The 15,416-nt window shown below is 39.2% G+C and overlaps 1 protein-coding gene and 1 long non-coding RNA gene across 2 annotated transcripts; both read left to right on the top strand.

The window, feature by feature from the left end:
- Positions 1-1,604: 1,604 nt before the first annotated feature.
- LOC136678680 (GDP-L-fucose synthase-like) lies at positions 1,605-13,360 on the top strand. Its single transcript, XM_066656774.1, has 10 exons — positions 1,605-1,685; positions 6,005-6,122; positions 6,360-6,459; positions 7,207-7,340; positions 7,517-7,648; positions 7,780-7,859; positions 9,446-9,545; positions 12,269-12,352; positions 12,872-12,931; positions 13,128-13,360. The coding sequence occupies exons 1-8, from the start codon at positions 1,605-1,607 to the stop codon at positions 12,331-12,333; spliced, it is 810 nt and encodes a 269-aa protein (XP_066512871.1). The 3' UTR covers positions 12,334-12,352; positions 12,872-12,931; positions 13,128-13,360.
- A 30-nt stretch (positions 13,361-13,390) lies between these two features.
- LOC136687423 (uncharacterized) lies at positions 13,391-14,978 on the top strand. Its single transcript, XR_010800467.1, has 3 exons — positions 13,391-13,481; positions 13,645-13,731; positions 14,647-14,978. It is a non-coding gene; the product is annotated as an uncharacterized lncRNA (long non-coding RNA).
- The last annotated feature ends 438 nt before the right edge of the window (positions 14,979-15,416 follow it).

The raw sequence follows: 15,416 nt of genomic DNA on the forward strand, positions 1-15,416 counted from the left end.
TTGCTGGTCTTCAATACTCCATGTTGGGTATTGCTGGTCTTAGATGCTCCATGTTGGGTATTGCTGGTCTTAGATGCTCCATGTTGGGTATTGCTGGTCTTAGATGCTCCATGTTGGGTATTGCTGGTCTTAGATGCTCTATGTTGGGTATTGCTGGTCTTAGATGCTCTATGTTGGGTATTGCTGGTCTTAGATGCTCCATGTTGGGTATTGCTGGTCTTTGATGATACCTCCAGCTGTTTAACAGAACTGAAATCTCCCACAACGGGATTCAAACTTGAGATTGTCACTGAGCACTGTGTGAATCCTCGCTCCACCACATTCACAATAGGATTAGGGGAAAACAGCAGGAAAATCCAACAATGACACGCCACCGGCTCAAGCTCAGACCGAGAGGATACGCTTATAAAAAGAAGACCAACATAAATAAGAAAGGGAAAATTCCCAACACAAAGACAACTCAAAATATAAAGGAATCAAACACACATTGATAACCTCCTTCTCTAACATTCTGTGCACTGTTTGGACGTAGTGCACTATGTAGGGAGTGTGGTGCTATTAGGGAAGTTCCTCTGTACTGAGTGGCGCTGGCAGAACAAGGCTCTGTTTACAAATGTGACGCGACTGAAAGGGTCAGTGTTCCTCGTGTACATTTCTTTAATCTTAACGTCTGAATGAGAACTAAATATTGTAATAGTAATGGAGTCCATTCCCATGTGGAAATGCAGAGCCGACTGTACGGGGCTTTCTTTCTTTTAAAGTTGCAGCACAGATTTAATCAAAAGATTGGGCACAGGGTTGAAGGACAGTATTGAACTGCAATCACAGAAAATGTTGAATTAATGGCAGATTAAACGCAGATGATCTCATTGTTTTTATCAGAAACCAAACCTTAACCTTAAACAAATGGAGTTACACATAACAAACCAACACTTCAAAGATCATGAAGTGGTAGCAGGAGCAAAATTAAACATTGACAAAAGGTATTTGGTTGGAGAATATGATCCCCACCTTTAAATATTATGTTAAAAGATCAAATAAAAATGATAGGGCTGAATATTCCTGAGAATTAATGATCTGATTATAACTGGGAGTTAAAGGAACAGGAAATGAATACTGAATTGCAACACTGGGATATAGTAAATTATTAAACACGGACACAGGTCATTACAGGTCACCTCATTCTGTAAAAAGCTTTGTTCCTAGCGACTGCTTTCCCACTCACAGATAAATGTATTCAACGGATTAATAAAATGTGTGTATGGTTTGTATGGGGTACCACTGGGGAGGTGACAAAAAGAGAGGTCTTGTACAAAGTGAAACAACTGGTGGTAGAAGTGGGCTCTAAATTAAAAATTGCTTTTTGTAAAAATGTTGCACACACTGTGAACAGAACACAGCCTGGGTTGGTAATGTAACAACATGGACCACAAAAAGAGGAAGGGCCAGGCAAGGCATTCCTTAGTTCAAGTTAATTTATGGAGATTTCCTGAAAGAACACAAGCAATTAAACTTCAACTGGGTCACTCTTAGAAGTAAAAGTATTTATAATAAAAGAACATCTGTTCCTTGAATGTGGACGAGCAGCAGGAATATGGACTAGAATGAAAGATCTGGGCTTTAATGTGGATATTAACTGTAAAACTCGAATGTATGGCATGTTCAATGATACACTCTCAGAGAAGGTAAGAGATTTTTATTGATTTATATTATGTACAGTTTATAACAAACTCTCTAAAACCAGATGTAAAATGATTATGAATCAAATTCTAATCCCTGCGGAGGTTGTTTTTAAACAGATGTTGTGTGAATTGAAAAGACTGAGAACAGTGGACAGAAGAACAAAAGACAAACATCCATGGACTCTTACAATGATAGAAGTCTGGTATGAATTGTGTGGTATGTACTGTTTTTACATGTTAAAAGAAAGAAAAGGTGTACTATCGTGATGTGTTGTGGTTGCAGTGGGATGCTTTGATGTTTTTTTATGAAGTTCCTAATAAAGTATGTATAAAAAAGGCACTTTTTCAGGACTTTGCTTTGGTATTTCTCCAAATTCCCACGTTAAAAACACATGAAAGTTTAACTCTGTGCTTCTGTAAAGTTGTTCTTAAAGACTGCCTTGTAGTGCACTGATACAATACGAGACTAAACCTTTAATGACAGGGAAGGTGTGGACTTTCCTTAATTACAATTATGTATCTTTGCTTTTGACCAATCAGGATTTGTGTTCGTTTCTAGGCATCTGTTGACAAGGGATAATAAAGTTTGAGGACACTTTGGATGTTCAATATCTGCACAATAACTAGCCCTCCTCCAGATAATCTGAGTCACATTTTACTGTAACATGCTCTGTAGGCATGCACTCAGGTTACTTTAACAGGGAGGGAGAGTGAATGCTCCACGATGCTCCCTCTACCACTTAAGAAACCTGTTTGCTCTAAGATGCTTTTGGCAAACCCAGCCCAGAGCAGTGAGGTTGCCGTTGTCAGGTCGTGACTTACTGTACCATGAGTTTTGGGTTTAGATTAGAGTTGGGATTGTGTAGTAGGTAACACTGCTGAGCTCAGACCCAGCAGTGCTGCTGGAGTTTTTAAACCCCTCAGTGTCTGGACTGAGAACAGTCCACCGACCAAAAACACCCAGCCGACAGCGTCCTGTGTCACTGATGAAGGACTAGAGGACGAGCGACACACACTGTGCAGCGACAGATGAGCTACTGTCTCTGACTTTACATCTACAAGGTGGACCAACGAGGGAGGGGTGTCTCACAGAGTGGACAGAGAGTGGACTCCAGCAGCAGTGAATGACCCATTTTGAGTAGTGCTTTTGTACATGTGCTCATTGTAGCCCCATCTGTAAGTGGTTTTAATCTTGTGACTGATTGGCTGCATGGGATATAAGTGTGTAAAAAAATTCCCTACTTAAATATTGAATCTGTCTGCAAAAAAACAGAACGTGCAGAAGACTTTTGCCTGAGTGTCCTGCAGAGGACCCCCACCGCAACGCCCCTACCTCAACACACACACCCACGCACTGCAAGCCGCCCCTCCCCGTGTTGTATGTATCGATGGTGTGTTGAGGTGCTTTAACAGGGTTGTGATTTAGCGTTACCTGAACAGGTGAAGGGGCGGAATGATACATGAGAGAGCGAGACAGTCAAGTAGTGCCCTCTTGGGTGTGACGCGATATAAACCACCGCAGGTCGCGTGTCCCGCTCAGAATTCATCAGCAGCGCGCGCGCGAACCTGCTCTGAGGTAAAATAACCGCTCCATTTTCGAAATAACCTTCTTCAGCTTCACGGCGCTCATAGTCTTAATAACCGTCATTAAACTTCTCGTTGATATTAATGAAGCTAAATAAAGTCTTCATGAGGCTCGCGCGCCGTTATTCTGAATCAGACTTTCAGGATAAGATTTTAAAAGCCGTTTGAACCTGAAACTTCATTCTGTGAGTGTGTTATTATTGGTGCGAGAGAGAAATTTACACAGGAGACAATGTCAGGATAAAAAAATATAAAGAAGGCAAATACGTAGGAAATATAATTAAACTAACTAAATAAGTGAATAAATATTAACTTTAAATCAATACATAAAATTACAGAGAAAAATAAGTACATAAGGAGAAAACCTATTTTTACTTAACGAAAATGTATAGTCCAACAAAATGAACAAATGAAAATAAAAGTAAATACATAAACCGATAATAGAGAGAGAGTGTGTGTGTGTGTGGGTAAATAATGCTCTCTTATAAAAAAGAGATAAAAGGAACTTTCATGCATAATTTGTATTTTTCCCAAAATTTTAAACTCGGAGAATTGATTTAAACCTAAATAAATAAATATTTTACGATAAAAAAAAAAAGCAAATTCACCACTTTTTCAAACACAAATGTCCCTGTGAATGTCTAACAGTATAAACCTATAAACTTTATTATGACTATTAGATTATTACTTTTAACATTGGTTGATAAATTATTGATAGGCTTTCACTGCTAGACTGTTGCGGACATTGTTGTAATTGCATCCCCTCATAATCCAATGTGGTTGCTGAGGGTTTGCTAGGTAGTTGCTAGGGTAAGCATGGTGGTTGCTGAAGTCTTGTTATGGTGTCCAAACTGATTGGTAAATAGATACTAGGTGAATTGTGTTGCTCTGATCTCTAAATTTGTTGCTAGGAGGTTGCTAATTTTTCATTAGGGGCTTGCTATGATATTCCAAAGGGTTTGTAAAGAGTTGGTAGGCTGTTGCTATGGTATCAATGGTGGTTGGGTTCAAAGTTCCTACCCCAGTGTTAGATGATTTCTACAGGATCAAAGGTTGCTGCTGTGGTGTTGTTAGGTGGTTGTACTGGTGTTGCTAAATGGTTGAGATGGTTTTCATGTGGTTACCATTGTGTTCCTAGATGATTGCTTTGCATTCCATAGTGGTTGCTATGGTGTTGCTGCCACACTGAATAGGGAACTACACTGTAAGGGTGTAAAAATAACAAGTGTTCTGACTGCAAACAGTGGTTGACCTGCTAAACAGGGAAGGATAACTTGTTTGTGTACTGTGAAGGAGTGTTTATGTGAGAAATGTGCATTGTGACATCATTGCTTGCAGTTACACTGAATGTGTGGAATGTTTCTCCAGTCGTGTTCTATGGAGAAAAAATACTGGATTTGATTGGTCCATGCCCAGTCACTGTATGAGTCAAACGCACTAGTGTTGTGTCTGATCCACTCGCACCAGCACAACCCACACTACCACCACCACCACGTCAGTGTCACTGCAGCGCTGAGAATGATCCACCACCACATCACACCTGCTCTGTGGGGGTCCTGAGCACTGAAGGATGGTGGGGAAAGGGAAGTAACCATTATGTAGAGCAAGAGTTGGCCTACAGTCTTTAATACTTTACAAAGCAGAACAGGTCCCAGTCCCAGTTCCCTATTTCCTTCCTTCAATATCCATTTGCATAACCTGTTTTACTTTCACTGATAATAAGTCAACATGACATTAGTGTCCACAAAACCTGCATTGTTCAACACAACGGAACGTTTACTCAGTTCTAAGGAACTACAGCTTCATACACACAGCTCTGTATTCAGCCTCCACTCAGACTCAGAGCTGTAGAACACTGCTATAATCCTAAGATCACCACATGTTGATGTGTTTGATGTGATTTTGATATGTTCACTACTCTACTGATCTCTGATTGGTTATTATCATTACATCACACACCAGGGCGTGGCCTTTTCTTTAGAGGGGGATACACTTGAATATTTGGGTTTTTAAAAAGTAGCAGATTTCACTCGTTAAAATTTAAATATTAGAAACTATGCAGAATCCTCATATGGACCTGAGCTGTATGGAATGAGTTACTGAATTATCAGTTATTACTAATTTACACTGGATTCAACAAGCAGAAGCCAACTGCTGTACACATTACATATGATTATAAATCAGACATATGAATAAATATGTCTATAATGTATTTATTTATTTACTTCTGTCAGGTCCTGATATGGAAATGTGTTCAAATGTTTTACAGTTGGAAAAAAAACATGCACAGCACATCCTTAGAGTATTTATGGAAATCTAGCGTGGCCCAACAGCACTGCCTTATGTTTCCAAAATGTATACTTTATAAAACAGCGGTGTATCTACAGTGTGCTGCCCACGCTCCAGTTGAAGCTTAAATGGTTTTAAAGGAAATGAAGATGAAAGTCTGCTGAGATATAAACCATGATAAATGTAATGTGAATTTGGAACAATAATTAAGTGATGAATAAATAACTGAGGTAACTTTTCATGTCCTAAATAAACTTTTAAATCCAGTCTCTTGGGTACAGTTCCCGCTCGCTACAATTAACCCATTACTGTAGTGTGTGAATGTCTTTATTTTCCCCACAAAGCCTGTGTTGGTCTTACATTAATATCAAGACTGATCTACTGAGTTTACTGAGATCTCCTGTTATTGTGAATATTTCTGAGCCTCACTCCTCTCTTGTTGTGCTCAGATGGAGGGACAGACAGAGGGACAGTCGGGGGGTCAGAGTGGACGGGTGTGTGTGCTGGTGACCGGGGGCAGTGGTCTGGTGGGGAGAGCCATAGAGAGAGTGGTGAAGGAGGAAGGAGGTGCGAAAGAAGGAGAAGAATGGATCTTCCTTTCGTCCAAAGACATGGATAAATGAATCAGAGAACCATACGTAATTCTTTAACGTTAAATGTCTAAATGAGGACTCAGTGTTGACAGAAACAATAAAACCATTTAAAATATCACTGAGTCAATGAGTAGGTCCCCAATATGGCGGCTCCTCTACACTGTGATATCAGCTGCAACACGTGGATAGTGATATCACTGGGGTCTAAAACAACTCATCCCCATCATTCGTCCTCAGATCCATAACGGACCCCCTCACCCGTCCAACTCTGGTTACGCCCACGCCAAACGGATGGTGGACGTCTACAACAGGTGAGGAATTATGGACTGACCGTCTGAAGTTTAACCCTTTTAAAGTCTACAGTAGCATTGGTTATGATTATAATGTTCTTTAACAATCACAAACTGAGCCCCCATCCACTGGTGGCGCTGTTTCACTGAACGTAAATAAAACTGAGTAACAATAACAAATAAAAACGTTTTCTGAAATGAATCTTAATTAATCACATGGCCCTTAAGACTAAAGTTTTAATTAATGGAGATTTAAGTGTGAAATAAAAGAACCAATGTAAGATCAACACAATAATATATTTATATTGTATCAATGTAAAAATATAATCACAACAATAAAGTTAAAATGCTAGCACTTCCTTGTATTTTCAGGAGGGAGATTTTTGAATTACAAGCTCTTAATTTGCTGAGTGAAAGCTACTGGGAGTGTGTGTGTGTGTGTGTGTGTGTGGTAAAATGATTAATTAGCATTAAAACATAAATAAATAAATCTACTCTAATTAATTCCCACGTTTTTACCTGTTTATTTTGACAGCACTAATATGAAGCACACGTTTAATGGTTTCTTCCCCTACGTTTGTTAAAGCAGTTATGGTTAAAGGATGTTGAAGGAACTGCAGGACTCCAGGGTCTGAGTCAGGTCTGAGTCAGTCATGAAGAGGAATTAGATTCTGATCAAGCAGAGCTTAGAGTTAGTGGTGGTCTGTTGTAAACGTGCTGAGAGCTGATGTAAACGCCCCGGTTCTCCTGTGTTCCTGCCCTGCGCAGGGCTTGTTTTCAACAGTACGGACGCAAATACACAGCCATCATCCCCACCAACATCTTCGGCCCCTACGACAACTTCAACTTGGACGACGCTCACGTTCTTCCAGCCCTCGTCCACAAGACCTTCACGGCCAAGAGTAAGAGGCGTTTATCCACTTTAGAGAACGGACTCTGATGTGACCAGGGCCTTTATATAATATCCAATATTTACCTACAATTCAGGCATTTATCAGGCTGTTAAAATAGGAACCCAGAGTTTACAGTCTCCTTGAATGTGTGTGTGTGTGTGTGTGTGTGTGTGTGTGTGTGTTAGGAGACGGCACGGCTCTGGAGGTCTGTGGTTCTGGCCGAGGACTCCGTCAGTTCATCTACTCTCTGGACCTGGCTCGTCTCTATCTGTGGGTTCTGAGGGAATACGATGAGGTGGATCCCATTATACTCTCAGGTACACACTTTATCCTTAATAAAAACACACACACACGCACACACACGAGACAGTGGTTATAGATGTAGATGATATCCAACAGGCAGCGGTCTGATAAACTAATCTCTCTCTCTCTCTCTCTCTCTCTGTAGTTGGTGAAGATGAGGAGATCACTATTAAAGATGTTGTTGATGCAATTGTTGAAGCTTATGAGTTCACAGGACCAGTGATTGTATCCTTCCAGTCGTGCTCCTGCTCCATGGCAAAATACAAATTAAAAATGCATGTATATTTTTGACTGCACAAGTTTATAACGTAATAGCTTTTTTATTTTATTTTACATTTCAGGCAACAGTACTGTAAAGAACTAACTTCTGCACAGGCCATCTTTATATTTTTAAGCTTCCCACAGTGTTCAATTCAGCAGAAACAGTCAATATACAGTAAAACAGTGTGGGATGGATGTTAAAATTGTAGTGTGGAGGGTACGGATGAAGAAATGTGGGTTCACTCAGCAAGGAGTAGGCAGGACTCAAAATAACTCTTTCCGTGAGAATTTATTCAAACGAAGCACACGTGATGACGTCACAATAAGAGAGGTACCCGAAGAGAAATGAAAAGAAAAGAAAATAAATGAAAAGAAAATAAAAAGGGCACGTTGGAACTAAACAGACAAAGTTTGTCCATACTGCAGTTCCCTCTACCTTTACCTGGCTACTGCAGCCAAATCCCCCTCCTTTTAGGAACTTAGCCCCACCCCTCTCTTAATTGGACTAACCCAACTCTAGCAAAGGGGTAAGAAAGTTGCTCCCAGGAAGATATTTATTCCCTTCAATATGACCATTAACAGACATCCCCCGCACATCTCATTCCAGCTTCACTGGTAAATGTTTATCTATTTACATAGTTTAATAGTTTTACTCATTTGCTTTTTCCCTTTCACAGGTTCCTGAATCCAGCTCTTCCCTCCCCCTCTCTATACCTCACCGTGGGCCCTTCGGCTAGCACAAAGAGAGACAGGAAATTCGCTGCCATTCCCCTAGGACAGGAACTGAAACAAGGTAAGCAATAATACCAATATACATTCCTTAATGTATATTCCAGACTTGGTGATGGGTCCAATTCACTGATCTCATCACAAACAGGCTGAAGGGATTTCAATGCCACAGTGAAGCTGAGACAGAATCCCAATCGTCTCCGTGACATGGATAAATGAATCAGGGAACGATACGTAATTCTTTAATGTTAAATGTCTAAATGAGGACTCAGTGTTGACAGAAACAATAAAACCATTTAAAATATCACTGAGTCAATGAGTAGGTCCCCAATATGGCGGCTCCTCTACACTGTGATATCAGCTGCAACACGTGGATAGTGACATCACTGGGGTCTAAAACAACTCATCCCCATCATTCGTCCTCAGATCCATAACGGACCCCCTCACCCGTCCAACTCTGGTTATTGCTACCTACCTTTACCAAAACTCTGTCCAGAAATTTTGGGACACTCCTCCTCTACGTTAAAGTTGACTCTTTGTGGACGCAGGTGTTAAAATGTGCTCAGGTCTTTTTTTCTAAAATATACATCCCCTGTATAAGTCATGTCCGATAGCGCAGCTGCACATGAGCATAATGTCAGCAGGCTCAGTGCCAGGTGTCAGCCAGAAGGGTATAAAGACTGGAGCAGTGCTTTTGGGATGGTGTGTGATCCACAGCTAATCCTTCTACATCAGTCCTGTAGTGTGAGAACGGTCCTGTGTTCCACAGTGGGATGAATCTAAGACCATCACTTGTACTTTGTCCTTGACTCTGTGGTCAGTACGACACGAGTAAATCAGACGGTCAGCTGAAGAAGACAGCCAGCAACGCCAAACTCCGCCGCTACCGTCCAGACTTTGTCTTTACTGACTTCAAAAAAGGTGAGAGCTAACTACACTCTTCGAAACAGATTTGCACTGAGCAGTGACTAAAGATGTCAGTGTTTCTCCTTTAAAACTCTATGATCACCAGTGTATTACATCAGTTTAATGTATGTTCAGTAGATTACGGCCCTTTACTTCATAATAAGGAGAACACATCACTAATAGAACCTGATATCTCTGAATTTCCAGTTCCACCTTAAAATAGTGAAGCATTTACAGTCTAGATCCTGTGGCTACAGCAGCATTTAAGGTGGAACTGGAAGTTTTAAATGAAAAGCCGTAGAATAAGAGCTGAATTCAGCTCCATAATCACAGAAGAGTGTGGAGTGGGTGATAATCTGATGGTGGAACTCTTCTGAAAACGTGTGACACCTTAAATTTAAACTACATTAAAGTCATAAAGAACTTTGATGATATTGGTTTGCTGCCAATTATGAAAGTGCTCGGAAGTGAGTTGTGCCCCCTGCTGGACTGGAGAGGTGGAGGGGTATCACAGCTTGAATCAAAGCACTGTTTGCACTGAAGAAATTCTGAATGACCAGCTAATAAATAAATATATAAACGTGAATGAAGATTTACAGCTGTAACCCTCAGTCAGTGGAGGACCAGCATGAAGCTCTGCTCCAAAACACCAAACAATGCCTCACACTGAAACAGTCTTTGAGGGTTTTTACAGGGAATAAATGTATGTTTTATATTGTATTTTTACAGGATATTTCGTACTGTGTGTATGGTTGTCTTGCTTTTCTAGTTTCCTAGGGTTCCACATGGCATCACTATATACTGCAGCCACCATTTTGAGGATTACTCAATCAAAAACAAGAATGTTTACATTTTTAATTTGGTATATTTGTTTATACCACTATATATTTTTTCATTTAGACGCTATGATGCACTATGAGTACAGAATTGATGTTATTACCTACATTATGCACTACATAGGGTGGAGAGAGATATAAGATTCAGTTTCTTTGTGGTGTGAAAACAAGATGTCTCCAGTCTCACTTTTTCACACAGCTTGTCCCCCTGCTCTACGAAACACAGCAGGCTCCCTTTAACCTGCTGATGCCACGAGGTGATGGGCTTCTGTGCTTTTAAATGCTACGAGACCCTCTCCAGCGCAGAAAGAGTGGGTAAATGTTCCGCCAAAGTGGGGTCCGGAGTTTTGGGAAAGTGTGAAGAAGGCTCTCTGCTCACTTTTTTTCCCAATCACTTTGTTGTTGTGCAGTTTTTTTCTCTTCCAAACTTAGGAGAATGGTTTAAGCCATTTTTCACATTGTTGTCTGAGATTGTTGTCCACAAAATGACAAGCACTTGAATGGAACCCTAGAATGTTTTTAATTTTTTTGCTGAGGGCTTTTTACTTCAAATGCATTATTCTAAATCTTTTATGAATTGTTTGTGGGGTTTATTTAGAAAGGGGTTGTAAATTATTTTGAGGCCAGTGGGAGATTTTACAAAAACAAACCCAGCATTTATATATAGATAAGATAAATTATAAAATGTTAAACTCACCTGAAGTGCCATACTGAGGTTTGATCTCTACAGAGAATGTTTACTCATTGTGTCTATTGTTATTGATGTCATTTTTGATGTTCTGATTTAAATATATTTTAAAAAATGATATATATAAATGTGTAGCATAAGTTTTGTTTTTCCTCTTTTTTCTCAAGATGTTAATTTCAGAAAATAATTCGTTTGGATTTAAATGCAGTGTGTGGTCTTTGTTTTTCATGAAACACTGATGTGTCCTAGAATGTTTCCTATTCCTTCTTAGACTCCATATTTTAGTTTATTGACCGTGTTTTGATGCATCAGTCTTAATCATCAGTTTCAGAACAGAACACAGCTCTGGTGATTAACCTCTGAAAGAAACTTTTGAAATATCTTTGGCTCCACAATTCATCTCTGAACGCACTGAAACTCTGATGTACACCATTTCTGCAGATAGTTCAGGATTCACTGAGGCTAAAAGTCTAAAGCCTTACATTCAGAAAATATTTAAGCACTTTCAGAACTCACATTTCTTTTATGAAACACAGTGTGTGGGCTCCACACAAACATGAGCCAAACTCTATAATGACACAAGATACGTTTAGTTCATTATGAATAACCACAATATAATGAGCCTTTAGCCATTCATTAATTTATCATCAACATTTTATAAGGCACAACTTCAGCCTCGATATTAACAAGTTAAAAATAGATCGGGATTTCAGTTCTTATCAGTTTTATCTCAACAACTGCTTTCCCCAAATGTTGTAATAATGTATAACAAGACAGTTACTGAATGTGTATGATCTGTGTATGTATAGTTCAGAGTAGAGAAATACATTGGTGTCTGACGTGCTAACAGACTAGACCTTCCAGCTAATCCTGATAACACCTTCAAAGCTGTCCATAATTTGGTGGCTACAAATCCCCAAACACCTATTTCCACCGGTCCTACTGATACGTTCCCTCACCTCAGCCGCCAAGTCTGGGCACTTTGTCTACTGCTGCTCAGTTGGAATTGTTATATCTAAAATATTACAAAATCCGGCAGTGTATAATAAAAAAAACAAAAAACTTATAATGAAAGTTAAAAAAAAAAGTAGCCATCACCACATCTGTTCTGCCTTAACCTATGTGTGTAGAATCGTTAAATGCAATATTGTGTGCTTTTGATGCTTCCATATTACAACAGAAATAAATATAATTATTAATGTTCTCTGTTGTAGGACTGTGTTTCCTGATAAAGACAGAGCTGAACTTCTCTTCTGAAGACTCCTCTGAAAGACTCTGAAGATCCACCACAGAATCAGGTAACTCCGGTCTTGTCCTGGATTTCTGAAATTTTAACCTTCACTTTAAAATTGGTGTTCAAGATTTTAATTAAAAATAAATAAATAAACATGTTTTATAAAATTCTGAGGATATTTCCTCTCCATGTGCTGTTCTCCAGTCAATTTGTGCTGGAAACCAGTTTAATGTGTTTACGAAGCCCCATTGTGTGTAAATGTGTAAAAAGAAAAACAGAAAAACAAAGTGTCTCGGTCCGGTATGCAAGGCTTTCCTTCTCTCTGCTCACAGCAGAGAAACAGCATCTGGAGGATTTAGACAATGAATAGACCTTTTAAACTGAGCCATTTTTATTAGGCCCTCAAGAAAACTAATTCACATCACATCTCAAGTATGTTATGCGCTGCTTGGGAGATTCTACGAGCTGTGCATGCACAACAGGGATGACCCTTAAATTAAATGATTTCACCAGTTTTTAAGGGTGTCCACAGACTTTTTGTGCTGATGAGCCAGTAATAAATGTGATTACACTTGTCTTTCAGGGAGGATGTTTGTCTGTGTGACTCTGCTGATTCTCACTGGTTTCATGAAGGCTGGGTCAGGTATGTGATCACTTACCAAACTACTCTGAGGGTGTTTAGGTGTCCAAGAATTCTGCAAGACCCTGATTCAATCAAACACAGGGACCACACTCTGAAAACTCTTTAAAAAAGTAGAATAGTTAGACTTCAACTTTTGGCTTTGTTCATATAGATGAGGTAATATTTATGTAATTATTTGTTTTTGTTGTTGTTTTAGATGCAGAAAGTTTGAAGGTGGTTAGTCCAGACGATACTGTCACTGCTCACGTTGGTGAAGATGTGGTTCTGCCCTGTTCTCTCCAAACTAAGACCAGCGTTGAGGATATGACAGTGTCATGGCTTTAAAAAAATGTGACGGTGCATCTCTATGAACGTTATAAAGACAAACCTGAGGAGCAGGCTGAGTCTTACAGAGGGAGGACAGACTTATTTAAAGAAGAGCTGATGAATGGCAACATCTCTCTGAAACTCTCAGCCATACAACTTTCTGATGAAGGAATGTACACTTGTTTGATTGAGTCAAGCTCTGGGTACGGACATTCAAAAGTTTACATTAAAGTTGAAGCTGAAGGTAAGCTCCATCACAAGTTTAAACATCCCTTACATTTCCCCAGAAAGCAGATATATTTTTGTAAAACACTGTATGTGAATCTCAGTTTTACTGCTAATGAAAATGACTCTGTGATCACTTGTGTTTTAACTCATCAGAAACATTTTAATTTTTACTTTTTCAGGTGTTTTTACTTTTTGCAAGATTGATCCAATCTGCATTTCACTCTCTTGTTTTGGATTAACTGTATTTGGAGCTATAATTCTGAAATGTAAGTGTTATCAAACAGATCTTCTTAAGTATTACATTTTATTTTTGAAATTAAAATAATTTGAAATTGTACAAGTAAAGCATTCGTAATGAGGTCTCATCATTTATTTGGATATTGGATAACAACTTTATTATAATAAATGATGACACAAACATGACTTAATTAATGTATTACAGAGTGTGCAATTTGGAGACATACTTTGAAATAGTATTTATATTCATAATAATGTTCCCTGATAACTTACAGTAATTATACAGTATTTCTTTTATCATTTTCATTATCAGCACTTTTTTCCCTGAACTCTAAATTTCTGAATTCATCCACTCACTGATTTTTATTAGACATATTTACCTTATATTTACACTCACTCTCCATTCTCTCAGCTCCACTGACCACACAGGGGCACTGTGGAGTTCTACAGTGACAGACTGTAGTTCATCTGTTGCTCTGCATACTTTATTACCCCTCTTTCCCCCTGTTCTTCAGCGCTCAGGACCCCCAGAGAGCAGGTGTGATGTGGTGGTGGATCATTCTCAGCGCTGCAGTGACACTGACGTGGTGGTGGTGTGTTAGTGTGTGTTGTGCTGGTGTAGAGTGGATCAGACACAGCAGTGCTGCTGGAGTTTTTAAACCCCTCAGTGTCTGGACTGAGAACAGTCCACCGACCAAAAACATCCAGCCGACAGCGTCCTGTGTCACTGATGAAGGACTAGAGGACGACCGACACACACTGCTGTGTCTGATCCACTCTACACCAGCACAACACACACTAACACACCACCACCACGTCAGTGTCACTGCAGCGCTGAGAAGGATCCACCACCACATCACACCTGCTCTTTGGGGGTCTGAGCACTGAGAAACAGGGAAAAAATGTGCAAATTTACTTCTCATAATGTAATTTCTAACTTGTAGATTCTGCATGCACAAAATCAGGAGAATTAAAATCTACAATCCAAACAGAGGACATCTATGAAACTGCCAAGTGAAAACTGCGCAACAAGATTACTCAGTGGGGGCGGGACAGAACAGCCTCAGCATTTCTACTGATGAACAGAGAACACATTGAATGCAAATCAATTCTTTCTGATATTTAAAAAAGGATTAAAATAAGGTGTATGTATTAAAAAATATGATTGTATAGTGTCGCCTAATCACACATATGACCTACTTTCTGTGCATCTCATCTACTGCAGTGACAGATGACAATCTGAGACATTTCTTAATAAACTGCTTTGTTCTGACCAAGTGTTTGTTTATTTATTTACTTTTTGATTAAACAATGTTTACGTATATGCACAGACGTGTTCGTGGGGGCTAAATACTCCAAAATAAGAGCCACTACAAAATACAAGTCAGGTGTATAAGTACCTCATCTTTAAATCTTCAGTATTACATCATATGAAAATGTTATTATATTTATATTTATATTATTTATATTATATTTTTTATTATATAATTATATACATTTAATTTAATTAAAATAATAAGATATATGCTGTTAGGTACAGTGATGACATTTGAACAGATCTCACTGTAGTTACAGTCTGTTACAGTGAGTCAGTGTGACACAGCTTTACATTAGACTTAAGGGCGTACACCATGTCACTACTTTATCGTTTAACACCATGAAAAATTCAGTGCACTCCCTGGACCCTCACTGAGATCCCAGTTTCTGAGAAAAA

This window comes from Hoplias malabaricus, chromosome 2 (assembly GCF_029633855.1).
Source record: "Hoplias malabaricus isolate fHopMal1 chromosome 2, fHopMal1.hap1, whole genome shotgun sequence".
Lineage (NCBI taxonomy): Eukaryota > Metazoa > Chordata > Actinopteri > Characiformes > Erythrinidae > Hoplias > Hoplias malabaricus.